General features: G+C 44.7%; 2 protein-coding genes across 8 annotated transcripts in view; both read right to left on the minus strand.

Annotated features, from left to right (window-relative positions):
* The window catches only part of LOC306645419 (myogenesis-regulating glycosidase), a 33,380-nt gene extending 32,747 nt beyond the window's left edge, over positions 1-633 (minus strand). For both annotated transcript variants that reach the window (XM_079113249.1, XM_079113248.1), the window contains exon 1: positions 94-633. In XM_079113249.1, coding sequence (XP_078969375.1) covers positions 94-228 — 135 coding nt within the window. In that variant the 5' untranslated portion in view covers positions 229-633. The remainder of the gene's footprint in view (positions 1-93) is intronic.
* Positions 634-764: 131 nt separating this feature from the next.
* The window catches only part of FAM219A (family with sequence similarity 219 member A), a 58,880-nt gene continuing 32,027 nt past the window's right edge, over positions 765-27,617 (minus strand). For 2 of the 6 annotated variants that reach the window (XM_079113281.1, XM_079113279.1), the window contains exons 2-6: positions 8,455-8,554; positions 5,368-5,470; positions 5,054-5,134; positions 4,340-4,394; positions 765-3,800 (exon numbers count right to left, since the gene is read on the minus strand). In XM_079113281.1, the coding sequence (XP_078969407.1) occupies positions 3,642-3,800; positions 4,340-4,394; positions 5,054-5,134; positions 5,368-5,470; positions 8,455-8,554 (498 nt within the window). In that variant the 3' untranslated portion in view covers positions 765-3,641. The remainder of the gene's footprint in view (positions 3,801-4,339; positions 4,395-5,053; positions 5,135-5,367; positions 5,471-8,454; positions 8,555-27,617) is intronic. The other 4 variants (XM_079113284.1, XM_079113282.1, XM_079113280.1 and 1 more) reach the window with 3 other exon arrangements.

The following is a 27,617-nucleotide window of genomic DNA, read 5'->3' on the forward strand; positions in this document are numbered from 1 at the left end:
CAATTACAAACACATAGTGACAGCCACACATTGCCAGTCATCCAGACACATGGCCATATACTGTGGCCTATTCCTCCCCAAATCTCCACTTACCCGGGTCACAAACTTGTTGGCCTCCCAGGCCCACAGAGGTGGGTCCTTATAGACCTCCTTGATGGAGGTGGGAGCCCTGTAGGAGTCACTGTAGGTGCTGATGGGGGTCTTGGTCTTATGGGAGAAGAGGAACATGGTGAGTTCTTGGGGATGCTATGGTGGGCTCTATCTGTCAAAGACTCCTGCTGGACATCAGTGACCACCCCTCCTACTAAATAGCCCACGCCTCCAGCCTGGCAGGTGCACCTAGCTGCTGTGACCCCCTCCTATAGAGGATCTCTCAGCTATTCTCCCCCACAGCCTTCCTGCTCCTACCCCACTCTGCTTCTCTCTCCAGGATGGGCACTGCCCATTATGATATCACCTGACCCAGTCCCCTCCCTGGGGAGGTCTAATTCCCTCCTTACTCCCAGCCCCTTCCTGCCTAAAGGCCCTCAAGAGTCCAATTTCCAAAAGTCCAGAGAGCCCCTGGAGATCTTTTAGGTCAGTTTCCTTGGCTGGACAGAAACAGAGGTTCTGAGGGTTCGTGACTCACCTAGGGTCACCCAGCAGGTCAGTGGTCCTCCCAGGAACCCAAGTGGAGGTAGAGGGACATGTGCATCCAGAGAGTTGGTTCTCTTCCCTTCCCAGCCCACTTGCCCCTAGCCCACACCCCAGGTAGGGAGCTGAGGCTGGCTTGTTTGATGCTTTTAATATCATTATTTGTGTTACACGATACACAATCAAGGATGATGGTCAATACTGCAATGGAAATGTTAAAAAAAATATTATACACGGCTCATGTCTTCCACACACCTTCCTGGAAATAAATTAGTGAGCACGGAGAAACCTGGCTGGGTGGAAGCCACAGCCAAGGGTAGGGGGAGTGTTAAGGCAGTATCTACAAGGGGGCAGGAGGCAGGGGCAAGCTAAGGCCTTGGTTCTTCCCCTCCAACCTCAGGGAAGGAGGAGAACCATGCACTTTCCTTAGATATAGAAGCTGCTGGCTGCCAGCTTCCTAGCTCTCCCTGCCACATGTACACTGCCTCAGTTGGAAGTCCTTGCCTGCCAGAAAACTAGTATGTCCTGCGGGAAGGGAGCTTTCCTCTGGTTCCTCAGGGCCATAGAGATTGAACAATGGGCCAGAGTCACTCGATAAGTCAGCAGCAAAGGCAGCAGTCTAAAAAAGAGGAGATACCCATGTTCTAGAAAGGTAAGTCAAGGAGCCCAGGGTGGTGGTGGTAGTGGGAGGCCTGGCTCTGGAGCCCAGATGACAGGGGATGGAGATGCTGATCAAGGTGGGAGAAAGGCTTAAGATAGAGGCCAGTATGGGCTCTGTGGGCTCTGCAAATACCGTTCTGTCCTCCCTTTGGCATTTCTTCATTATGTAACTAGAGATATAAGGGCAGATTGGAGGTGAGGAGAGCACAGAGTTGCACCCAAACACTTTGAAGTTGGCAGCTCCTGGGTGTGATGCAGGGAAAGGTGCTACCTTTCCTAAGCCAGCAGCCTCACTCTCTTCTCTCACCACCTGCCCCTTCTAGCTCCCATGTCCCAGGACTGATGTCCAGAGGGCAGCATGTGAGTAGTATCCATGAGAGTGGATACACCAGCATGTGTGGGCAGATGTGTCAGCATGGAGGACTGGGAAATGTACTCCTTGATCCTGTGGGAAATTTGGGGGGCAAGGTTCAAGCAGTCTGAGGCCATCTGTGCTTTCATTTTTCTTTACATGGGGGAAGTTCCATATTGCCCAGCCCAGGGGAGAGCCCTGTTTACCTCCTATCTCTCTCTCTTTTTTTATTTTTTGGCAGAGCTGGGGACTGAACCCAAGGCCTCATGCATGCTAGGCAAGCATTCTACCACTGAGCTACATCCCCAGTTCCAACCTTTCTCTTGATTTTCATCCTCAACTGTCCTGCCTCCAACCCCCAAACCAGCAACAGCAGCAGAAGCAGCAATACACATTCTGACCCAGACTATCCCAAACAGTTACACACAAAATAGACACCTTCACACATAAACACATTTGCGCTCTCTCTCTCTCTCTCTGTGGGGAGGGAGCTTTCCTCTGATTTCTCAGGGCCACAGAGATTGAACAATGAGCCAGAGTCACACAGTAAGTCAGCAGCAAAGGCAGCAGTCTAAAAAAGAGGAGATACCCATGTTCTAGAAAGGTAAATCAAGGAGCCCAGGGTGGTGGTGGTAGTGGGAGGCCTGGCTCACACACATACACACACGCATCCCTTTCCAAACAGATTCACATGTACTTTGCCTTCCCCGTTCTATACAGATACACTTAGAGAACCCCATAGGTATAGTCAAAAACATATAGAGATCTCCTCATACTCTTCCACAGAAATTCCTATGAAGAAATTCCTTCAGGTGTGAAAATGCCTTAGGAATAATTGCAGCTGCTGTTTATTTTTGATTTGGGGAAACTGAAGCCCAGAAGAAACATGTGGCTCACTGTAAGAGAGTGCATGAAGAGTGCCAGAACCCAGGCTTCTGACTCCCAGGCCAGACTCTCAGGAACAGACTCCTGGAGTGGCAGGTCCTGCATGAGATGCATGTGCGTGTGTGCGCGCGCGCGCGCGCGCGCGCACACACACACACACACACACACACACACACACTCTCTCTCTCTCTCTCTCTCACTCACTCTGCCAAGCACTCCCTACTATGTAAATGCAGCTGCTAAGCTGCTATATCCTCCTAAGCTTCTCCTTGAAGGGTTTTACTAGGAACCAGACTCTCAGACCTTGGGCTGGGGTGAGTTGGGAATGGGACACTGGCGGCCAGCCTTACCCTGCTTCCAACCTGGAACCAGCGTGTTGAGGTGGGGGGAACAGGAAAAGCAGAGAGATAGATGTCTTGGTCAGGGGCAGTGAGGACAGGTCATACCACCTTATACCATGCCTAGAGAACAGGGGTGAATGGGAGGAAGAGGAGGAAGAAGGCAGTGATCTGATGGGAGGGGCATAATATTCCATTGGACAGCTTTGCCAGGCTTCCCATCTGGAGAGGAAGGGAAAACACAAATAGGTACATGGTCTGGCAGGAGGCATAAGGACAGGACTCCCAGGTGTTGGGACCCATCCCCACTGCCTTGGCCTTTCTTCCAACCTGTTTGCTGGTCAGGCTGGGTCTGGGGGATTCATGGCTTTGCTGAGGTGGGGTCAAGCGCTGGCTTTGTGATCCCTCTCCCAGCTCATACTGCTGGCCTCCCTGTCTTCCAGGTCTCCCCACCTCCAGACTGCGGCCTTGGGGAGGAGAACAGGGTGCTGGGTGAGGTCCCTCAAGCAACTGAACAAGAAACCCCCACCCTCTCGAGCCCCTGGGGTATAGAGAGACCCGGTTTTGGTTTCTCCGGCTCCATGAACACACAGAGGTACACGTCCTACCATAGGAGGAAGCAATGACTGTTACGAGGTTGGCGACTGTAAGGGGCACAGGGCCAGGGGCACAGGGCCAGGGGCACGAGGACGAGCTAGGGCGGGATCAGCCCCTGCCCAGTCCAACCTGGCCCTCGTTGGCGCCTCCCCTTGCAGCCGCAGCAGCCCCGCCCGCTACTGAATGTGGCAGGCGGTGGAGGACGTGGCCTGGCAGCACATGCAGGTGGGGTTCACGGACTTCGGGGGGATGAGGTCTAGGTCTTCGTCATCGGGGATCTCATCTAACCGATAGCCGTCCTTCAGCAGCTGGATGTTCAAATCTTGGTTGATCTGCTGTAGACAAAGGGGAGGGAGGTCAAGCTCTGGTCGGTGGGAAAGCACTGCACCGGGCTAGGGTAGTCAAAGTCACTCCGCTGCAACCTCCCAACCCATCTCCAAAAGTCCAGGCACTTCCTGGACTCTTCCTTCCTGGCTTTGGCCTCAATTCCTTCAGTGCACATTCTCCAGACATGGCTATAGATCCCTGCCCACTACAAGGACAACTTCTCACATCTAGTCCTTCTGTTGGGTTTTGCCAATTTCAGGTCCATTTCTATAAGATGTCACTTACATTTTACACTCCATTCTATTTAAGAGCCCTGCTCCAATAACTCTGGCCCCTAACCTTAGGGCTCCCTGCAGTTGAGCCTAATGATTCATATGGTATCCCAGCCCCGGCTCCTCACAGAACTCTGTCCCCACAGGGCTCCACCCAGCAGTGCCTATTTCTCTTTTCCGCGGTGCTTTGGTTTTGGCCTTGGCCTCACTCTGGACTGCTTGATAGAGATGGTCCTGCTTGGGTGTGTCTAGGGCAGCAAGGGATGGGGCCTCACCTCAGCAGAGGAATAACCAGACGAGGAGTATCTGGACATGTCAAAGTCATCATCGCTAGCCGTGGAGAAAAGAGGGCAGAGAGGAAATGATTCCGGGAAATTAAATAGAAAATTCCTTGCAACCCCGCCTTCCATCAGTCAATACCAGCCCTGCCTCCATGACACCAAAGTCACATTCTAAATAAAATCTGTGCATGCTTGTGCAAATACAGGTTTTAAAATACAGATTCCCTAGCCCCACCTTTCCAAATAAATTATCACTCTCCTTCTAAACAGAGCTGGGACTTCCTTTACTGCATCCCTATCCCTAACCCCCAACCTGGTTAGGCTCAAACCACCCTGGTTTGTTGGATTTTCTGAACCTCTAGGTCTAGTCAGGTGTTTTCTAAGGAATAGGGCTCTTCCCTGACAAAGGGTAGGACATTAAGCATCCATCCTTCTTCCCAGATTCAACAACTGGGTCCACCGAGGAGTAGCCATTGGATCAGCTGTTCCGGGAGTAGCCATTGGATCAGCTGTTCCAGCTGTGCTGGTCCTCCTTTCCTCTCTCTGACCACCCTCTTTCTTCTAAAAACTTCCATTCCCTGAGGAATTCACCCTTGGAGAGCTCCTAGCTGAGGAATACATCAATGCTAGCAATATAGCAGGTGTGATCTGTATGTGCTCACACAGGGTTGTGTGGCTTGCCTGGCTGCCCCCAGACTGTGTACACACCTGTCCGTGTCTAGAGCTACCAGTGGCTTCTCATCTGGGCTCTGGTCAAGCGAGGAGTAGCCTTTATTGGGGACGACCAGCCTAGGTGAAGAATTTTGGAGTTGGAATGGAAACTGGAACATAAACCCGGCAGGGGACTGGGCTGAGCCCTGTTTCATCCACTCCCTCCCTTCCTCCTTTTCCCCCTCCCTCCCTCCCTTCCTCCCTCCCTGCCTTGGATCCCACTCTAGTAGGGAGGAAAAACGAAGAGGCTCGGGACCAACAGAGATAGGGACTGGCTGGTAGGGTCCAGCTAGGGTAGAGAGGGTCTCTACCTCGTCCGGGCCATGACATTGTTCTTCTTGGGTTGTTGGTTGACGGGGCTGCCCATGCTGCCATTCTTCAGAGAGCCCTTCCGGGCCAGCTCCCGCTGCTTCTCTGCAGGGGAACATGGGAAGGAAGCTGTGTCCTGCCCCAGGGCTACACTGCCTTAGCACTTGAGGTAGCCAGGGCCATGCCTCCATTGTGAAACCCCTTGCTCCTCTACGGACTGAGGTAGGAATCCCAACTCCAGGCTTCTGCTACTCAGTAGAGATGGTACTTGGCCCTGCATAACTTGAGGTAGATAGTGGGAGGCAGAAGGAGAAGGCTGAGCCCTGCCTTGAATGAGCCATAGCTCCCATGTGGGACAGTCAGTGTAGTCAGTGTGTGCTTGATACCAAGGAAAGCTGGAGAGAAATAGATGATCATAGGATAGAGCAATCGGGTGGGGATTCCTGTGGGTGACATTTTGAGCTGGATGGACAAAGAAGGGCACTCTAGGAAGGGGGGACTGCATATACAAAAATGCATTTAGAAGTGAACTTAAGTGTGTATCTGGATGGAATAGAAGGGTAAAGAGGGAGAGAAGTGAGGCTTGAAAAAGAGCCACTTACTTAAAGTAACATTCACTCAGCTAACACTGGAGTTACTAATTGTGTCAAATTCCATGCTAAGAGGCTAGAGACTTCCTCTGTTTACAAACTCAGAGCATGAAGGCCTGAATGTCATATTGAAGAGTCTGGGATTAATGCAGAAAGAAAAAGGAGTCGCTGATGGTTTTAGAGTGGGAAAAACAGAAAGGGGAGGCAAAGTAGAGGTCAGGAGGCTGAGGGAGCCCATTTGGCTGTACTGCCTAAGCAATGCTCCTGACTCCCACCAGCCTCTGAGTTCTCTAAGAGTCCAGAGCCTACTAGGCTTACGGGGCTGGCCATCATATACACTGCTTGGTATATGACATCTGTTACCATTTGTAGCTAGCTGTCTGAGTCCAGGAAGAGGCCCATCTACTCTTTCCTACTCATCTCAAGTAAAGGCTAGATTTAGGAAAATGGCCTGTTTAGTGCAAAGGACACTGGGGGCAATTGCCTCATAAAATAACCACATGCTCCAGAGTAGAAGAATGGAAGAAGGGTCTTTATAGCTACTTCACTTATTTATTTTTGATGTTGGGGAATAAACCTAGGGGAGTTTTACCATTGAGGCACATTACCAGCCCTTTAAAAATTTTTTTATTTGGACACAGGGTCTTGCTAAGTTGCTTGCCCCCCCCCCCCCCCCAAAGTTGCTGAGACTGGCCTTGAACTTAAGTCAGCAGGCCTGGCTGTGATTCACTTTAAAATGTCCCCTGACCTCCATGTTTCTAAATTTCTCATTTCATATTCGCTGACTATTTTTTTGTTTTTTGGCCACTGCTCATCTGGCTCCTTTGGCTTTTCCCCAGTCTTTTAGCACACAGCAACTGCCATTACCATTCATGCCTCTAGGGGGTGCAATTTGCCTAGTAGTTCCTGGTGTGAGTTTTCATGAGAAGCTTTAGTGGTAATGTAAGGGAAAGAAAACAAAACATTTTAAAGAATGACAAAATTGTTGGAAATAGTGAAAAAACACAAACAATAAACTAGCAAAAACCAAACTATGGACTACTATGCAACCATTTAAAATAATAAAATCTTTTGCTATATACTAATGTTGAAAAGAGCAAGACATGCAGAGAGGAGGAGAACAAGTTTCAGAAAGTGTGTGCAATGTGATACCATTTATGTTAAAATATAAAATAAAACTACGAAAACTTAGAATGATTACCTCTTGGTGGTGAGGGAATAATGATCACCTCTGGGGAAGAGAAAGTGATGGGTGAGAGTAGAGGAGAACTTATTATAATACAACAAATTAAACAATAAGCAAACAAAATATGGCAGCAATTTTAGTATGATGTCCTAGGAAGATGAATAATTCCACTTAGAAAAATGTTCTCCTGTTCAGAAAATCATCTCAAGGGGCTCCCTCAATGTGGTCTGGAAGGAGAGAAGCAAGGCAAAAGAAAAACAAATAAAAGTAGACTTAAAGAACAGGACTCTGGTTCTGGGGTGTGGCTCAGTGGTAGAGTCCTTGCCTAACATACATGAAGCTTTGGCTTTGATCTCCGGCACCAAAAAAATATTAATTTATGAAAAACAAAATAAATAAATGAATCTTGGCAGATGTGAGGGAGAAGGTTTGTGAAGAGATTGGAAGGGGCTCTTAGGACTGAGGAAGGACCCACTATTAGGTGGGAAGTTGGAGCCTGAGGAGAAAGATGGCTGGGGGGATGGCTGGGCGGCAGAGGAGTGTTGAAGGACAGTGACGACCTATATTTGATTGTAAACTCTTCTCTGTGTATTCTGTGTTGTAATTAGTAAAAGTCTGTTATCTACAGCAGCCTGAGGTCAATGAAACTTTGGTCCCTGAAGGGAGAAGAGGCAGTGTTCAGCATAGAGTGAGGCACTGGTAGCAGCTGGGAGCCAGGTGACTTCAAAGGAGTCACTGTATAGTAAGCTAACATTGGAGTGGACATGAAATAAACCTCTGAGGAAAAGGTGAGATACCTGGAAAGATGGGAATATTTGGGTTACTAAGGAAATAAGGGACTGCCTCCCCAGATAAGAGCCAACGAAGCCCTGAGACCCCCAGGTAGGATGAGGGTGGACTGGGGAGAAGGGCTCAGCTGCTAGGCTTTGGAACTCACATTCCTTTCTATCCCTCAGACATAGTACCTGACACCTCATCTCTAAGTCAGCTCCTCTTACCTGTATCCAGTGTTTGATGGGACTTCTAAGTCCTCTCCCTGCGGTATCATGATTTTACTCCTGAAGTTATCTCCTAGAATTCCTGGAGCCTTCTTGGCCTCAGAGATGCCTCCTAGAATTTCAGGATTCTTCAGAGAACTGTAACTGCCTTCTTAGCCTTGCAGGAGATAAGGTGCCTGGTAGTGCCAATGACTTGGTGGCTTGCATGTTGTAATTACTAATCTGGGTTGCTTTATTTGTAGTACCTCACTGTGGACCCAGCCCAGAGCACCTTATTCACTTCCCACATCTCCCTCACCCCCAGGACACACTCACCCAGCTTCACTTGGAGCGGGGATGGTTTGTAATTCATGGCTACTGACTCACCCTCCCGGGCGTCACAGTCTCCGTCTGAGATGGAGGCGGCGGCTGGGTCCTGTGGGAAGAAAGTTAGCAAGTGAGCACAGGGGGCTGCTCTTGGCCCTGAAGCAAGCCTTTCCAACTGTCCTCTGGGCTTCTGGGAATGTTGGCCCCTTGCAGTAGGCTGAACATTCAGAGAGGGAGGGGTAGACTCATCTACACAAATGCTAACCTGGACAGAAGAGCCAACTGGTCCCAGTAACACCCAACTGGATGTATGTCTTTAAAGTTCTGTGTGATCCAGGATCCTCCAGAAAGCCCACCATGATTTCTGTTATTTTTTTTGGTACCACAGATTGAATCCAGGGGTGCTTAACCACTGAATCACATCCTCAGTCCTTTCTACTTTTTATCTTGAGACAGGGTCTTGATAAGTTGCTGAGGCTGGCCTTGAACTTGCAATCCTTCTGCCTCAGCCTCCCAAATTACCACCATGTCCAGTCCACCACGATTTCTTTAAAACTACAGGACATCCTCTTCAAACTTTCAGACTTGTTGCCCTGCTCCTTAGGCCTTCCTGTGTACTTGTGAGGAAAGGTCTTTCTAGTTCTTGGGGGCTTCAGTTTGGATCAACATCAGATGGGGTGCTCCCTAAGGTGGGCCATTTCCTTCCACTTTTCCTAATGCTAGACAGGTCCTTTGCAGAATCTAGAGAACTAACTGGCCAAGCCAGAACAGATTCTGAGCCTTCAGCAACTGGACAAAAAAAAAAAAAGTTCTAATGAGATCTTCTTCGGTTCCCATATGGGTCCCAAAGAGTGTCTTCTGGGAAATCTGAAAGGTTGGCTGCATATGGTACGTAAGAAGACAATGACAAATTAGCAGGTATACAGTTAGTTTTGTGCTGCCCAGAGTGCAAAACACTTGCTGCTGCAGATGACAAGGAAGGTAGGAGAGTATGCAATTCTGTGTGTTGTCCAGGGCATGCAACATTTTCAAAGTTCCCTTTACAGCCTCCTCACTAGCCTCCACCCCTGGGGTAGGCCCTGTGCTGACCAGAGTCCTTATCTAGCCTCGCCATTCTTCCAAAATACCATCCTCTGCTACAAGATTCAGGACCCTTGCCTACCCTGCTGCCATCAGTTGGAAGGGACTGGAGTCATCCATATTCTCCCTGAGAAGCTGATGACCAACTCTTAATTGGTCTTATTGATGCTACCATCCCAGGCATTTTTCATTTTAAGCAAGACCACAGAATGGAAGCCTAAGGTATAAGGACTGGAGAGGGGATCCAAGGCTGCTGCGTGTTCTGCCTTTGGGGATGCATAAAATAGACAGTGGGTAGAATGCTCTAAGACTGGCCCTATAGTATCAGGCCCAGGGATTTGTGTGGTTGCTAGTGACCCAGCAAAGGAAAGTGTTGTGGTTTAGATTATCGGGTATTCCCCAAAAGCTCATGTGTGAGACAATACAAGAACATTCAGAGGTGAAATGATTAGGTTTTGAGAGCCTTAACCTAATCAGTACATTAGTCCCCTGACAAGGATTACTGGGTAGTAACCATAGGCAGGTAGTGTGTGGCTGGAGGAGGTGGATCATTGGGAGAAGGCCTCTGGGGTATATTTTGTCTCTGGAGAGTACAGCTATCTTCCTCTCTGCTTCTTGGTACAATGTCCTGAGCTGCTTTCCTCTGCTATGTCCCTCCTGCCATGATGTCCTGCCTCAATTTGAGCCCAGAGTAATGGAGCCAACTGTCTACAGACTGAGACCTCTGAAACTGTGAGTCCCAAATAAACTCTCCCTCCTTTGTCAGTTCTTTTGGTTGCAGTGATGAAAAGAAGGTTATATGACATTTGGTGGCTCCGTTCCTTTAAAAATGAGGCAGTGGGCACAAACACATGCTTGTCACTAGGGGAAAAGTCTAGAATGTTTGTGAGGAAAATCCTGGCCTTGTTTATGTTACTCCAGGTCATTCAGAGCATAAAGTCCTGGTTGGACTTATATTGCCAAGGTCGTTTGCAAGTTCCTGAGGGCAGAACTTGGGCCTCCCTCCTCTGCACTGATTCCTACTCCTTAGTCATGGTTGAGGGGGACTTGGACAGGGTGCTTTGCTCTGAAACGTGGGGTACTATAGTGCCTACCTCTCAGGCAACTTCCCAGCTGTGAGCCCTTCCAATCTTCATCTTCCCAAGCTCAGCAACCCACTTGGGAGGCTCCTTATAGATAGTAACTGGCCCCACAGCCTTGGAGAAACAGGTCCTTAGTGACCCTCAAATGCCTTTCTACTGCCAAAATGACTTCTCAGTTGCTACCTGTAGGAGAGATAGAGACCCAACAGCTGGGTTCTGGTGTTTCCTCTTGGACCACAGGAAGGGTCACCCCTAAAGCAGCCAGAAGGAGACCTTTTCAAAGGATAAATCCCATAAGTGTGCTGGTGGGATCTTTCCAGGGAAGCTCTGGTACGTTTCCAAGTTCCTTGGTTCATATCCCTTCAGATTTTCTGTAGTATCTGTCACATGCCACCTATACTGCATCTATTGGGAAATGGCTTCCTTCCCTGGCTTTCAGTATACTGTGCCTCCTTGGATCATCTCTTGCTGCTTTTGTTTTTTAATTTTAATTTTTAAGTTGTTGATGGACCTTTATTTTATTCATTTATTTATATGTAGTGCTGAGAATCAAATCCAGTGCCTCACACGTGCTAGGCATGTGCTCTACCACTGAGCCACAACCCCAGCCCCCATCTCTTGCTCTTTAAACACTATTTCTTTGTATTCCCATAGCTCTTTGTCTTCTCTTTAGGGTCATATCCTCAGCCCTCATCTCTCTCCTTGAGAAATCCTGATGCCTCCTATTGTTTGGATTGACATTTTTACCCTAGAGACTTCTAAATCTGTGGCCTTCAAGCCATGCATCACCTCCTTAACCCTCTACCCCACTGATCATATGAGAGTGTTAGGCATCACTGTTCTGTCCCTGAGGTTAATTTTTAAAATTAAAATACAATCCCTTAGCATTTTCACTTCTCAGTGCAGATAAGTTCATCAGTGTCTTCTTTCAGGTTGGAGTTGTCAGTGGTAGCACTGGGGGTGAACTGCACAGGAAGGAAAGGTCCTGGGGTGAGGGCTGGGAAACTAGTGAGCAAATCTGGTCAAAGCAACCCATATGTGGCTCCAACGCCCACTGGGCAGTTCCTAGTATTATCCAATTCTTAGGGGAACTTCCAGCTCCTTTGGACTATGAGCCAGGTGGCAAAGCCCTGGGCTTAGAGGTCCCACACAAAGTCCAGTATTTAGCATCTCCTCTATCAGTGTCTATGATAGAAGGCCACATCTAAGTGGCAAGCAAAAAGATCTCTGTGCCTACAAACTACTACGGGCTTCCTGTATGTCTTCCCTGAGAAACTCAATGCACCATGACAGTCGCATGGAGATAATCAGGGAGAATAAATGTAAAATATTCATGAATGGAAGTATCAGAGAGGACTTCTAGACAGAAGGAAATGTCTGGTTCCAAGAAATCAGGGAGAATATAAAATGTCCCCCAAGGATATCCGACAGGCGTTAGCTAGATCCAGGAACTAGAGTGGGGATTAACAAGATTATTAATAAACGCTCAGCAAAGACAGACATTGAAATGCATCACTAGCAGCAATCCATGTTCCTGCAACCATTCAAACAAATTCTCCAAAGACTGCAGAGATGATTAATGGCCCAGGCTCACTATTTCTGGGACAGGATATTATAGGCTAATGACCAGTGCAAAGCCAATATAGCTAGAGGAAGGCAAAAGTGCCAGAAGAATCTTTAGAGTTAGTCTGGTCCAGTGATTTTCATTAAAGTGTATTCCCTAAACCCTGTGCCTATGGAAAGACTGAGTGTGAGATGGGAGCAATAGGGATAGGGATCTGGCTTCTCTTCAGCTGAAGAGATCCACCTTTATTTCATCTACATATCAGCTTTCCTGAAATATTTTGGTTAGAGAAAGGGTTCTATTACTTTAAAAAGTTAACATCTGTTGATTTAATCTAATCTGGTCCTCAAAAAATGTTTTGTTATGGAAATTATTAGAGACAGTAGAGAAAACAATATAGTGAGAGCCTGGCTATCTATTACCAGTTTCAACAAATATCAATTTATTAACTGAATTTTTTGTTTTTGTGGTACTGGAAACTGAGCCCAGCAGTGCTTTACCACTGAACTACATCCCCAGTCTTTTTTTTCCCCTGCTGTGCTGGGGATTGAACCCAGGGCCTTGTGCTTGACAGGCAAGCACTCTACGAATTAAGGTATATCCCTAGCCCCCAATCTTTTTTATTTTTTATTTTGAGGCAAGGTCTTGTTAAGTTGCTAAGGTTGGCCTCAAACTTGTGCACTTTCTGCCTCAGCCTCCTGAGTTGCTGGGATTACAGGTGTGTGTCACTGTGCCCAGTTTAACTGATTCTTTTTAAGAGTAAGGAAACCTGCCAAGCGCAATGGCACACACCTGTCATCCCAGCAGCTTAGGACGTTGAAGCAGGAGGACTGCAAGTTCAAAGCCATCTTCAGCAACTTAGCAAGGCTCTAAATAACTTAGTGAGACATTGTCTCAAAATAAAACATAAAACAGGCTGGGAATGTGGTTCAGTGATTATGTGCCCCTGGGTTTAATCCCCGATACAAAAAAAAAAAAAAAAAAAAAAAAAAAAAAATTTAAGGAAACCTGTCAAGGTGTGGTGGTGCACACCTGTAATCCCAGCTACTTGGGAGGCTGAGGCAGGAGGATCACAAGTTTGAGCCTAGTTTGGGCAATTAAGTGAGACCCTGTCTCAAAATAAAAAGGGTTGGGAATGTAGCTCAGTGGCTGAGTGATTACCTAGCATGCATGAGGCCCTCAGTTCAATTCCCAGTACTGCAATAACAACAAATAAATTAAGGACACCTGAGCTCAGAGAGGAAGTCTTACCCAAGATCACTGATAAAAGTTAATAACTTTCAAAGCATGCAAGGAGGACCTTGAAGAAAGAGACTGAGCCTGGGTGTAGTGGCTCACACCTGTAATCCTAGTTACCTGGAAGTCTGAGGCAGAAGGATCACAGATTTGAGGCCAGCCTCAACAACTTAGTGTTTCAAAATAAAAAATAAAAAAGGACAGGGATGTAGCTTGGTGGAAAAGACACTGGGACTTGGAGCAAAAGACAGGCCCTCTGGGAGGCTCTCCTTGTAGGCCTGAGCATCAGCCTGCATGTTAACCTGCACTCTTGCCTCCCAACTCCAGGGCTGTATGAGCTCACTCATGGTCATAAGATGGCTGGCCTTGCTTGTTCGAGCTTGGGGTTCATGCAGTAAATACAAAGGTAGGCTGAGACCCAAGAGGCCTACAGATGAGGAGAGAAATGAGTGGGCCAAAAGGGGAAACAAGGAGAAAAATCAGAATGGAACTTTCAAGGCCCTGAGGTCTTAAGAGGGAAGGCCCCGGAGAAGTAACAGAAGAGACTGCTTTCCTGAATGACCGGATCTTTATCAGCTGTCCTGGTAGGAACCTGCGTGGCAAAAAATAAGACTTGTAGGGTTTTATAATTCCTAATGCATGTCTTCAAATCCATGAGCTCATCTGATTCTCACAACTACACAGTAAACATTGTGATTTCCTCCCAAGTATTCAAATTATATATCTCCTCCACTGGGCAAAGTCATATGGCTTGGGTGAGTTGATCTCACTCTCAGCACTGGGGGATGTTTGCTAAAAGGAAGACAATCCACATAATCTCCTTGCCACACAGACTGAAGTATGATTGCAATGGTTCAAAGCACAAACTTTGGAGCCAGCCTAGCTCCTCCATTTGCTAGTTATGTGATCTGGTCTTCAGTATTCTCATCTAAAAAATGAAATAATATTAATACATATGTCAAAGGTTCCTGCAAGGATAAAATGAGTTAACATATGTTAAGCACTTAGTGCTTAATATAGTACATACTAAGCACTGTATTTGCAGTAGCTATAAAGTTGTTATTTGGGGACTAGGGCACGTTTGAGACACTGGGTTCGATCCTCAGAACTATATAAAAATAAGGAAACAAAATAAAGGCATTCTGTCCATCTACAACTACAATTTTTTTTAAAGTTGTTTATATACGTCCAGTGATGCCTACATAATCATGGACAGTATATGCTGGGATTGACTGGCTCACAGTGGCCACACATGCTGGGATTGACTGGCACCACATAGTTTGGGGTCTGGCTTATATGTGGAGGTTTCTCTTCCTTCACAGGGTGAGAAGGGGCCTGACCAGGGGTATCCTGTTTTTTTCTTTCCTTACTCTATCTTGATACATTTCCTTCAATTATTTAACAATGCTAATCCTGGGTTTCCTAAAGACAAATAGAAAGTAGGCCCATCCTTAAGAAGCTCCCAATAATTATCAATAAAAGTAACAAGAGCCATAAAAAGTGGAGGGAATAGAACAATGGGAGGATGGTTAGAGGAGATGCTTGAATGTATCACAAAACAGCCAACTCATCAGTGTAAGAGGAAGGAGGAAGGACATTTAGAGAATATGTGCAAAGGCTCAGAAGCTTGAAATTTGCAAAGTATGTTTAAGGCACAGTCAGAATTTTGCTACAGTTAAATTCTCAGAGATATGGTAAAAAGTAGCAGGAAATGATAATGGTGAGGTTAGGAGGGCTCAGATCATGGGTCTTAAATTTGTTCTGCTTTGTTTTTTCAGAAGACGGGGTAGGCAATGCTACCTTTAAAAATTTTTATTTATTTATTTTTTTGCAATGCTACCTTGAACAGAGGAGTAACACGATCAGATTTAAGATGATGAAGGACCCTGCTGATGGCTGTGTGGAAGATGGGTGGGAGTGGAATGAGTGAAGGTAACTATAATTAGGAAATGATTGCAATGCTACCAGAAGACATGGCAGGAACCTGAACCAAGCAGAAGCAGAAGACACATGGACATAAAGGGGGATGTGAATGAAGGTAGAACTGGCAGAAAAACTGTAAAAGATTTAGATATAAAATATAAAAGGAAGAATCTGCACACTTCTAGTTTTCTCTTTGGAGTAGTTGGGAAAGGAGTACTAATTACTAACAAGTGTAGAAGGTACAACTACAGTGCCTGGGAAGACCAGATTAGTTCATTTTGGGCCATGTTGAGTTTTGAAGAATCCTTAGGATACTCAGATGGTATTGCTAGTTGGTAAGATTTGAGGTTTGGGAACTCAAGAGAGAGGTGTGTTTGGTCATGATATAAGTCACAGAGGAGTATAAGCCCTTCCAGAGAGAATGGGCAGAGTGGAAAATAAAAGAATACAGAAGGAGTTCTGGGGAAACATTTAACCTTAGGGAATGAGTAGTAGGAGATTGGGTAGGAGCAGAGAGATGATATAGGACTAGAACTGAGAAGTTGTACAGTGTCAAGGTGGAAGAAATCAACACGGTCAAATAGGGCAAATGGGTCCATAAGATAAAGACAAAATTTAGAAATAAGAAAGTCATAGATAGAAGAGCTAGGGATGTGGCTCAGTGGTAGAGAGCTTGCCTAGTGTATACAAGGCTCTGGGTTAGATCCCAAGACCTGAAAAAAAAGAGGGGGGAAGGGGATTCATCGATAGCCTCAGTGAACACAGCTTTAGTTGAAGAATAGGAACAGAGCCCAACTTAGAGTACTTAAGAGGGAATATGATATAAGGAAGTAGAAACAGTGAACACAGGCTATTCTTTCAAGAAGCTGCACTGGGAAAGGAGGAAATAAGAATGGATGAGAGAGGAAATTTTAGAGTTATAGGATTTCTTTAGAGCTAGGGAACACATGACTGCTGTCCTATATTGAGGAAAAGAAAGCTGAGTATAAAAGGAGATATATGGGGCATGGTCTTTGAGGAGTCAAGAACAGATGGAACCAGATCCTTGGATCAGAGGAGGGAAGCTTCTTATTGAAATAAAAGGTGGGTGAGGAGTGGGAGATGCAGAGAACGTGGAGGAGAAAAGTGGGTGGAAAGTTCATTCCTCTCTAGGAAAAACAAGGTCTCTCTAGGTAAAGGAAGAGGGTCTACACTAGGGAGTTGGGGAGAAGAGGGACATGTGGTGGCTAGCTGAAGTGGTAGATCGTAATGGCTGACTCTTCGACGATCCTTATCTTTTATGCATTGGTGATCCAGTCCACAAGCATGAAAGGCGCTCTCCATGGTGCTGAACAATCCTGACTGTCATGTGAACAGAGCATTGATGATTTAGGGTAGAGATGTGATCCAATTTTAGTTTCCTCAGAGGGAAAGGTAACCTCTGTCCTTATCTCCAAGCATTAATACTCAGGAAGATGGAAACTGAAACGGATTTAGAGTGAAATATGAAGAGGCAAAATGCTCATACCAACATTATCTTTCTTCCCAGAGCACATATGAATTTTCCTCTAATTTTAGGGGCACTTGGGGAAGGCATTTCAGAGTTGGAGAACACTAAACAGCTACCTGTGGAACAGGGTCATGTCAGTACCTGGGATGATCAGGAAGCAGAACAGACAGAAAAGTGGAAAAAGAAAGCAGGAAGCAGGGTCAGGAAGGATAGAGTTGATAAGAAAACAGGAAATCAGGGGAGAATGTCAGGTGGGTACAGCAAGATAGGGCATCATGGACCAATCTTGTCACAATTTGTCCAGAGAATAGCTCAGAAACTACATGGGTGGGGCTGGGGATATAGCTCAGTTGGAAGAGTGCTTGCATTGCAAGCCTGTGTTCAATCCCCAACACCACCAAAAAAAAAAAAAAAAAAACCAAAACCAAAACAAAACAACAAAACAAACAAACAAACAGACACCAAAACCAAAACAAAACAAAAAAAAACCAACTATGTGGAAATGTGATTTTCCAGTTCAGGGATATACCACTCCGCCAAAACATCTCTTGAGTGGGTAGAAATAAGCATGTTTAGGCATATTTAAGAGGACTATCCAGCAAGTACCCCTCTACTTCATTGAGTGCCCACATGTGGGAAGAAACTTTACCTTCTGTCCAAGAATATTTGGTAGCAGCCTAGGCATTTGTTAGGCCACTCCTAGACCCTTACAAATGGTTGTTCATTCAGTATTTAAGGCATTCCCATTTGTCTCTGACTGTACGCTCAACATGAGAGTCATTTGGTCATATAGCTCTTCTCAGTGGTATGAACTGAAATCACACCTCAAATGGCATTCCATTGTTGGGCAGCTCCTGCTTTTGTTCCTCATCTTACCTTCTCCAGGTGCTGCCTTCAGTGTGAGGCAATTGACCAGGACTTCTATACTTCTATCCTTTGGGGACATATTAAGATCTTTAGGGGCTAAAGCTGGGTGAAAGTGAACATGATGTTCGGTGCTGGAGGTGAGGACCACACTGACTTCCTCTCATCCAGCGGCAGGTGAGTGACAGAAGCATAGGCCAGAGGGCATGGCTGAAAGAGATTGGCGGATGGTTGGAGGAGGTTGATCTCTTCTCAGGCCTCTTCAACTTCTGGGTCCAGACCCTTGCCACATTCTGGTGCTTATATTTCTCAAAATCTTGGACAAAACTCACAACTGGTTGAGTCTTGTCAGTCTGGGTTCTGGACCCAATATCTCCCTTGACACACAGAATGACTCTCCCTTTTGCTTTGTGGGTCACAGTTTCTCCAGTGAAATGGGGGTGACTGCTGATGAGACTGCCTGTTCTCTGTTTTTATAGGAGTCAGTTGGGGCCAATATGAGATTTTCTCTTCTTCATGGACAAGGTGGTGATAACTTTAGAACCAGGACCTGGTGGATCAGCTCCAGCATTCTGCAAAGCCTAGATTGGATGTCACCTTTTTGGCACTTAAAATGCTTTCTCTTCCTTATTAAAAAAAAAAAAGATTTTTAGAAGTCCCACTTATAGGAAAGGGCAAAGTCGTCTAATGAGGTAGAGTTTGAGGAGATATGAAGGAGATCTTTCCAAATGTTAGTGGCTCTTAACATAGAAAAGAAGAAAAACAGAATAGCTGGACAGAAAGTTTATGAAACCTGATTTTGAGAGTAAGGGCAGAGAATCCTTGCGTATGGCGGCAACTTTAATCAGTATAAATCTTTCCAGTCTTCCAGGTTTTTCTCTAATAGAAGACTCAATTCAAATAAACAAAGTCAACACATCAAATGTGTCCACTTTCTTACTGTCTGGACTACTGCTAGCAGTAGAATGCAGAAGAAAACACTCTCTCTGGGCATGGTAGTGCACACCCACTTGAGAGGCTGAGGCAGAAGGATTGCAAGTTTGAGGTCAGCCTCACCAACTTAGTGAGGCCCTGTCTCAAAATAAAAAATAAAAAAGGGATGGGTATGTGGTTCAGTGAAGTACCTCTGGGTTCAATAAACAAAGCACTCTGTATATACCACCTTTCTTTCTTCCTTCCTTTCTTTATTTCTTTTCCTGGGAATTTACCACTAAGCTAAATCCCCAGCCCCTACATACCACATTTATGTAGAGCATTTTTGGGGTAAAGTGAAATTCACACACACACACACACACACACACACACACACATGTTGGGGAGGAAGATTCTTATGCTCATGCTAGAGACTGGGAACTCAATCTGCTCCTGTGATTAGCTGAGGATTTTCCTTCTCCTTAAACAGCTCCTAGGATAGAATTCATTACCAAACAAGCATCACCAAACCTTAGTATCTTTATGGTGTTTAGCATTGGGAGAACCAAAATGAGGGAAGGTGCTGCTGATTCCAGGCCTAGTAATAAATGCAGCCATGACAAGTTTTTCTTCTTTTTTTGGGTACTGGCAATGGAATCTATGGTGCTCTATTACTCTACTATAGTCCTTTTTTTATTTCTGATTTTGAGACAGTGTCTCACTAAACTGCCCAAGCTGACCTCAAACTTAAGAGCCTCCTGCCTCAGCCTCCCAAGTCACTGGGATTACAGGTGTGTGCCACTGCTCCTGATATCCATAGAAAGTTTAATATACTTTTTATTATAAAGTAATTCATGCTAAAGTTAAAAAAAAAATCACCTTTATATTCACACCTTGACACAACCTCTGTTAACATTCTAGTATATTAGAATCTTTTGTTTGTATTACAGTTAACAACACTCTGGAGTTTCTCTTCTCCAGTTCATGTGGCTCTATTCCTCCTGGTCACAGGGGTGGGCCTCCAGGACCATGTTGATTGTATGTGGTCCTGCCACAGGGCAGAGCCAGTCAGTCTTTCCCAACATTAGGAAATGGGATTAAGAGATGTAAAGTTTAAGGTTGTGGAACTATGCCCAACAGAGAAGCCTGTGGGTGAGGAGACAAGAACAAAGTTGATGTGTAGCAGAGATGGATAGAATACTCCCTAGGATGTAAGTTCTGGTTCTAGAACCTGCTCTACCCTCCCAAGCTTGACTGAATGCTGCCCTTACACACTGTAAGAAACCCTCGTGTCCTTAGAGGCTACTCTCTTATTTAGCTTAAACTAACTTCAGGTGGATTTTTGTTACTATAACCAGAGAGCATTGACTAATACATATTCATATATATTATCTATATATATCATATTATATTCATATATATTAATAATATGCTTTTTGTAACTATCAATTTGATAGCTGTATATCCATAAGAGGGTGTAAAATATTTTTGTAATCATTCAGGTTGACATTCAAGTTGTTTTTATTTTTTCAGTATTATAAATAATGCTACACTGAAATCCATATATATTTAAATTTAGGAACATTTTATAAATAAAATAGAATTACTAAGTCAAAAAGCATGAGTGTTTTTAAGATTCTTGATATGTATTGCAAACTGCTTTTGTTTTTAAGATTCTTGATATGTATTGCAAACTGCCTTCCCAAGGGACTGTTTCAATTTATAATGCTCCCTATCATGACTGAGACTATAGTTTTTAATATTTTAGTTTTCACAGTGTGCCAGGGAATTTCAGGCCATCACATCTATCCATCATTTTCCAGGAGCATTCTGCTGCAGGCCTCATTTACCTGGTTTCCTCTAGGGAATTTTTTTTTCAAAGAACAGAATTTCCCCTGGGCATCACCTACAAGGACAAAATTATTCCTGATTTGAGGCCACCAATGAAGAACAAAAGGAAGGAAGGTTTTGTCACACTGAAGCTTGGGAAGGGCTCTAAGTGGAGAACCAGTGGCCACCATGTTTTAGCCAGTCCTTGCCTATGCCAGCACATTAGCTGTAGGAACCATGGCTGAAAATGCAGAGCCAGGAGACAAACCTCACAGGGTGTCTTCCTTGCTTTCAGACTTGAGCTGGGAGAATTAACTAAAATGTATCTGGAGTTATGTAAGCTGAAGTGGAAGCTCCTACTCTTTTACCTATTGTTTAATTTTCAGAAATAGCTTTTCAGAAACAGGGAGAGAGAAAAAGATGATGAAAATATGAAGCTAGTAGTGAGATTTATTTTTGAGATGGAGAGGCAAGGGACTGGTATATTTTAGAGAAGCTTTAGAATATGTTCTTGTTTATGGTTGTAACCATCTTGTCCCAGGTCAATTCTCTGCTATTCATTCCCACTCACACTCACCTGGAAACACTGTGACCATGTGTTTGGAAGATAGGACAAATTCCTCAACTCAGGGACATCCACTGCAGCAGCTATGGCTTGGCGGAAGCCTGTGCACAAATGCCCAGGTGACAAACTTCATGACAAAGGAAATAAGAGCCAGATGCTGATAAGCCTTGTTTCCTTGTGGGAGGCCAGTAGGTCTCTTTATGGTGCTTGTCATTGGGAAACAAACCCTCTTTTAATCTTATGCCTTGCCTTAATCTCATCCCCTAAGACAGATGGTGAGGAGGTTCTTGCCTTACACCAGGACCAGCTACACACAGGTCTTAGCTCATAGTTTCATGACTTATAAAGTCTTTAAGCTCCACATCACCCCCACCTACTCCATTTCAACAATTTCTTTTGTTTTAAATATTTTTTTAGTTGTCAATGGATCTTTATCTTATTTATTTATATTTGGTGCTGAGAATTGAACCCAGTGCCTTGTGCATGCTAGGCAAGCACTTTACCACTGAGCCACAACTCCAGAACTCCATTTCAACAATTTCTTTAGGGAAAGATCATCTCATTTAAAGAAGAAAGGAATGGAGGTAGAGATTTCTTTAAAAATAGATCAACAATGGTTTAAATGGTAACTTTTATGTTATATATATTTTACCACAATGAACAAAAAATAAATAAATAAATAAGCAAAAAAAAAAAAAAAAAAAAAAAAAAAAAAAAAAAAAACAACCCAGCAAGACCTAGGCAGAAGATTGAGTGAGGGTAGACAGTGAATAGGCAGTTCTTTTTCTTCTTCTTCTTTTTTTCATTCAGGTTCTGTCTACATAAACTTTTGGGGTAAGGTTTTTTATAGGAGAGGGGAAATGATTCTAAGATCAAGGGAGTGAAAGGAACTGGGGATTTGGGGATGGATTTCTGGGGACCTTCTACTTGGGGTAGACAGGGCGCAGAGGAGAGGAAAAGGGGAACAGGTGTTCAAGGGAGCAAGACTCAGAGGATCTTTCAGTTTTCTTCCAGGATGTGGATTCCAGTTCTTCAAGATAAGGAGAGAGGTATAGGTACTAAGGAGAGAGAATGTTCAGGAATTAACATGGGACCTTTGATTGGAAGGGTTTTGAGACTAGTCATAGCCCTTCATGTGGCAGAAAGCTAAAGCAGGGAAGCACCAGCAGACACTGACATTTGTCTAGGCCACAATGACTGGAGGATCCTCATCTGAAAGTTGGTCCCAAATCTCACATAAGAATTTTTGGTAAGCTTCAATTTCTCAAGGAACTGAGCCTGGCCTGCACCAGTTCATTAATTTTGGGGCTCTTTTATTTCCCAGGAAGACAAAATTTAGTCCAGCAGAATCTATGGGATGCATTCTCAGAGCCAAAATCTCTGATACCTTGCCTTTGACCTTGGAAGAATAAGGAACTACTTGACTTCAATGGGTAATGGACTTGGAGGGTTGGTATCAAAAAACTTCTCACCTCGGTGGCACTTCCTGCCCCTGTCCTTGTTTTTCTTTCAATTTTTACTCTCTGACTCCCATTCTGCCTGGTAGGCACAACTTTTTGCTCACAAGGACAATTTGCAGCTCTAAAGTTTAGCTCTCTTCCCTGAGCAGTCTCCTATTTCCACCCACCTTTTTTTCCCCAATTCTTCAACAAACATTTATTGAATATTTGTTAGTGCTGTGTGGGGAGCTTTGAATAAGTTAAGAGTTTCTTCTCTTGTTGAATACATCTCCTGGTGGGAAACACATTTTTATTATCGAACAGTTATTATAAAATAGGGAAAAACTAAATTAGAAGAGTAAAGGTATTATTATTTTCCCTTTTTGTCATCCCAATAATTAAACACTGGTGAATTTAGCACTTGTTTAAAAATTTGATATTCAGTGAGTACTAACAAGGTGCAGGGGATAACATATATCCAGGAGGGAAAAGCAACAAGCCATGGTTATTGCCAAGACCAAACCACTTTCCTTCTTTCTATGCTGGAACCCACAGCACCTTGCATATGCCAGGTAAGTGCCCTACCACTAAACTATATCTCTGCCAAGAAGACTTTACAGGTGAGGAGATGTCAGGCACAAAAATCAGCCTATTTAAGGCAGAGAGGGGAATATGGGAAATAGGAATGTGGGAATGTGTGAAAGGTAGTGGAAGCACAGAGGAGAAATGGTGGTGGAGGCTTGTTATCCTCCTGGCCTAGAGGGTCAGGCCTGGGTAGGAGCCTGATTAAATCAGAGACTCAGCTATGGGGTCACTGGGCACTTTGTGAGAGGGTCTGAAGCAACAGCTGTGAGGCTTGGTCCTGGTGTCTAAGAGGGTCTGAAGCAACAGCTGTGAGGCTTGGTCCTGGTGTCTAAGAGGGTCTGAAGCAACAGCTGTGAGGCTTGGTCCTGGTGGCTAGACTCTATTTATATATACATTTTTTATTTTGGGTACCAGGACTTGAACCCAGGACTACTTAACCACTGAGCTACATCCCCAGCCCTTTTTATTTTTAATTTTGAGACAGAATCTCAGTAAGTTGCTTAGGGCCTCACTAAGTTGCTAAAGCTAACTTTGAACTTGTGACCCTCCTGCCTTAGTCTCCCAAGCCACTGGTATTACAGACATGTGCCACTATGTCTGGCACTCAACTCTTATGACTTCAGTTGCTGATGCTGTAATCTCTCCCCTACCACAGAGCACTTGGTCTAACCAATTTCTGAGATATTATGCATAGCAGGGTCTTTTACTTTCCTACTGAGATGCTCAAACAATCTTACAATGGAGAAGAGGGAAAAGACTCTAGGTGGATAGCTGGAAAGGGTTTTTATTGAGAAGATAAACAGAGATTCTGAGTCCTAAGAATGCTTAAGAGAGATGGTGACTCTGCTGGAACAAACTCTTGCTGCCTCCAACAATGCCTAGGGCCTGGAGATCTGCTCAGTGCAGCAGCAAGGTCAAGGTTGAGAGCCCCATGGAGATTTGGTAAGGAAGAAAAAGTTAATTTGACAAAGGTTTATGAACCCCTTTGCTAGTCAGCTTTCCAACACTATAACAAAATGCCTGAGATAATTCATAAAAGTTAAAATATTTTTTTTGCCTCATGGTTTTATAGATTCTAGTTTATAATCAGATCACTGCTTTTAAGCCTCTGGTGGGGTTACTAGATGGCAATGGCTAGGAGCCATGGTGGAATAAACTGTTCACTTCATGGCCTGGAAGCACCTCAGGGCCCTTGAAGGAAAAGCTCCCAATGACCTAAGGATCTCCCACAAGGCTCCACCTCCTAAAAGTTCCACTATTTCCCAATAGTGGCACACTGGAGACCAAGCCTTTAAGAAATGAACCTTTGGGGAAGGACGAATGATCTTGCTGATAAGCGGATGATGACATATAATGGGGGATGGGAGGGGTTAGCGTTAGGGTTAGGGTTAGGTTTAGGGTTAGGGTTAAGGAGGGGGGCAAGAATGGAGGAAGGAAGGACTGTATAGAGGGAAAAGAGGGGTGGGAGGGGTGGGGGGGAAGGAAAAAAATAACAATGAATCAAACAACATTACCCTATGTAAATTTATGATTACACAAATGGTATGCCTTGACTCCATGCAAAAAAAAAAAAAAAAAAAAAAGAAATGAACCTTTGGGGGAACACTCTAAGCCATAGCATCTTAGTCTCTGAAGAGAAGGTAGTCTGGGTGTGAGCTGGTGGGGGGATGGGAGTGTAGAAAAGTAGGGAAAAGGGAGATCCTTGTGCCTAGGCCAAGTTTGAAGCATGTTTTTAGCCACGAAGAAGCCAGTTGTTAGCTATGCATTTCTCAAAGGAAACAATACTCATCTGCTAGGCTAGAGAGCTCTTGGCCCCTGCCAGAGGGTCTCTCCAGTTTCAGAATTATAGAGAGCCTTTCTCTGTCTACCTGTCACTCCCTGGCTGGTATAGTGACACTGATTGGGTAGCTTGAAAGTACAACTTCATGTCCAAGGCATCCACAGGAAAGAGACTTGAAAGAACAAATAATCAACATCCTTCCAAAGACCCTCACTACAGCTCTGCAGCCCATACTTCTGAGGACACACCTCCTTTGCTCTGGCTACACCCCTCTGCCTCAGCCCTTTCACACCCCGTGTGACCTTCGCCTCTTCTACACAGTTTTGACACACTCACACAGCCCAAATCCCTGCACTCCTGCTGAGCCTATCTCTGAATCTGTAGTAGCATGCTTCTTAAATATAAGCATCCATACAAAATCACCTGGGGATATTAGTTAAATGCAAATTCTGATTCAGTAGGTCTGGAGTGGAGCCTGAGTGTCTGCATTTCATATAAGATCCCAGGTGATACTGATGTTGCTAGTACAGGGACCACCCTTTGTTAGCAGGGCTCTATATCCACACTATCCTCAGAAAGTCCCTCAGAGAGCCCTCTATGTTATCCTTAACCTGGTTATATTCTTAGTGCCGGTGTTATGGCCCAGGCTATATGAGCAATGACCAAAGAGACTCCATTTTACCCTGAGACTCTATGTCATGTAAGAAATGCTTCTTCTATGGGAAAACTCTGCCTCTGTACCCACCAACAGTTACTTAGCATAGCATATATGGCAACACAAAATGGCAAGTCTTATACGCTGTACTTGTGCAACGTACCCTAACTGCATAAAATATTAGAGACATGTTTGTCTAGACATTAGTAACAATTCTTTAAATTGTACTCAATTAGGGTCATTTTGACTCACTTCCCCTTCTGCTTATGTTTTAGATCTCATGATTTTTTTGTGTGGTTTTGAATCATAACAATAGCCACTTATGATTAATGTACTGACATGCTTTACTTGTGGTTTTGAACTATAAAAGTTGTGCTCTAACCCCTGGAGGGGGTCGAGGAGTGTAGATTTGTAGCCTGCCCCTTGGCCCACCAGCTGGTGAATAAATGTTCCATCTTCTGCTTCGAGATTGACTTGGTGATTTATTATGATCCCGCCATAACATTTTGGAGGCCCCAGCAAGACAATCACCAGAGTCAGGGCTGTAACTCTCAGGCACACAGGATTCCAGATCCTTGGATGCAGAGAGGGGTGCCCTCCCTCTCTAGTTGTGGGAGCTCTCTCCCTTGCAAAGGTCTGGACCTTTTGCAGTGATTGATTCAAGCCCACCTGTACAAGCTCTGGTGTGACTCACATCTGCAAATCCAGAGGCTCTGAAGGAGGACATGGAACTGCATGTATTTGGAGGTACCTCATTTCTTCTCTCCATTTTATTTGATTGAAAAGCCTTAGAGGTGTTCCAAGTTCTTGATTGTAAATCTTTTGAAGTGTATCAAGTGTTTGAGTGTAAAGTCCAAAGGTGAATCAAGTGACAGGGAGTCTGCCGAGACCCGAGACCCGGATCAAGGCCCAGAAGCTCTGGCTCTTGACAATGGTCTAGAGGCTGGGATTAAGTGGCGGAGAGAGTATCTGTCTTGTGTTTTTGTTTGATTGTATTGTCTTGTTCTGTTTGTTGTTTGTTATTCCTTGTTCCCCTTTGTCTGTTTATGTTAATCTCCATTTCAGTTTGTTTCTAACATTTTTCAACTGTTTGCCCTAGTGAGACACTTTCCTTTCTTTTTGACAGATCAGACTTGTCAATGACTTGCTGACCAGCCATCCTCAGACTCAAGTCACACTCAGTGCCTTGTTAAATTCTTGTCTTTCACCTTCCTTTTATTTCTGCCTATTGTTTTATTGTTAGCCTTGTAATGGGAAACCTAATACGAACCTGGCCTAATTACCAACCTAAAAAAAAAAAAAAATGGTTAAAAGGCCCTAGCTCACTAAAGCTTGCACTGAAATGGCTGCCAACAGGACTAAAAAAGGTGTCATTTTAACTTCTCCCTGGCTGTGACACAGGGAGAAAAATAATTTTTAGGCTTTCTCTTTTGCGCTCTTCCTCTCTTTCTCACTCTCTCATGCTGCTTTACTAAAATAATTAAAGGCCATATCATTTTGTCTAGGAAAAAATGCTCAGGTCATAAGTTTGGCTTTTGTCTCTCAGTCAGCCCAAGATATTAACAAAAAAACTCCAAAAATGTAAAGGATTTGCAGGCATGAATACCTTCTAACTGTTGGAGGTGGCCCCAGAGGTTTTTAACTGTGACAGCCCAGCTGATAAAGCTGCAAAACGGCAGGCTAAGACATTGATGGCTGCTATCCAAGAGACCAGAAAAAAACGGTTTAGAGCAGGACCCCAAACTAAAGGAGACAGCTCTCTGGAAGAGACCAATGGAAGCAGGCTCCCTTGCTGCCTCTTCAGTTAATTCCTTCAGGGAGGGATGGGACCAAAGCCTTTGTCTATATTCCGTTACAGTTGCACCCACAAGCCCTCATTTCTCTTCTCAAACTCTTTTCATTTCTGATGAGCAGGACTGCATCAGGACGGAGGCCAGGATATAGACCATGGCAATGGTCTGGTGTCTGGACGTTAAGAGAAGTTGTCAGTCTCTGTTTGTATCCAACTATAGAGTTTTTTTCTTTTTTTACACTTTACTTCGTTCAGAGGCCAATTTGCAAGGGTTAGTTCTCAATCTAATAGGTTTTAAAAATAAGCTACAAGGCCTTTGTCTGTTTATGTATGTATATACACCAGTGCATTGTCATGTCTACATATGTTTGGTATC

This window comes from Sciurus vulgaris (genome assembly GCF_902686455.1).
Source record: "Sciurus vulgaris genome assembly, chromosome: 15".
Lineage (NCBI taxonomy): Eukaryota > Metazoa > Chordata > Mammalia > Rodentia > Sciuridae > Sciurus > Sciurus vulgaris.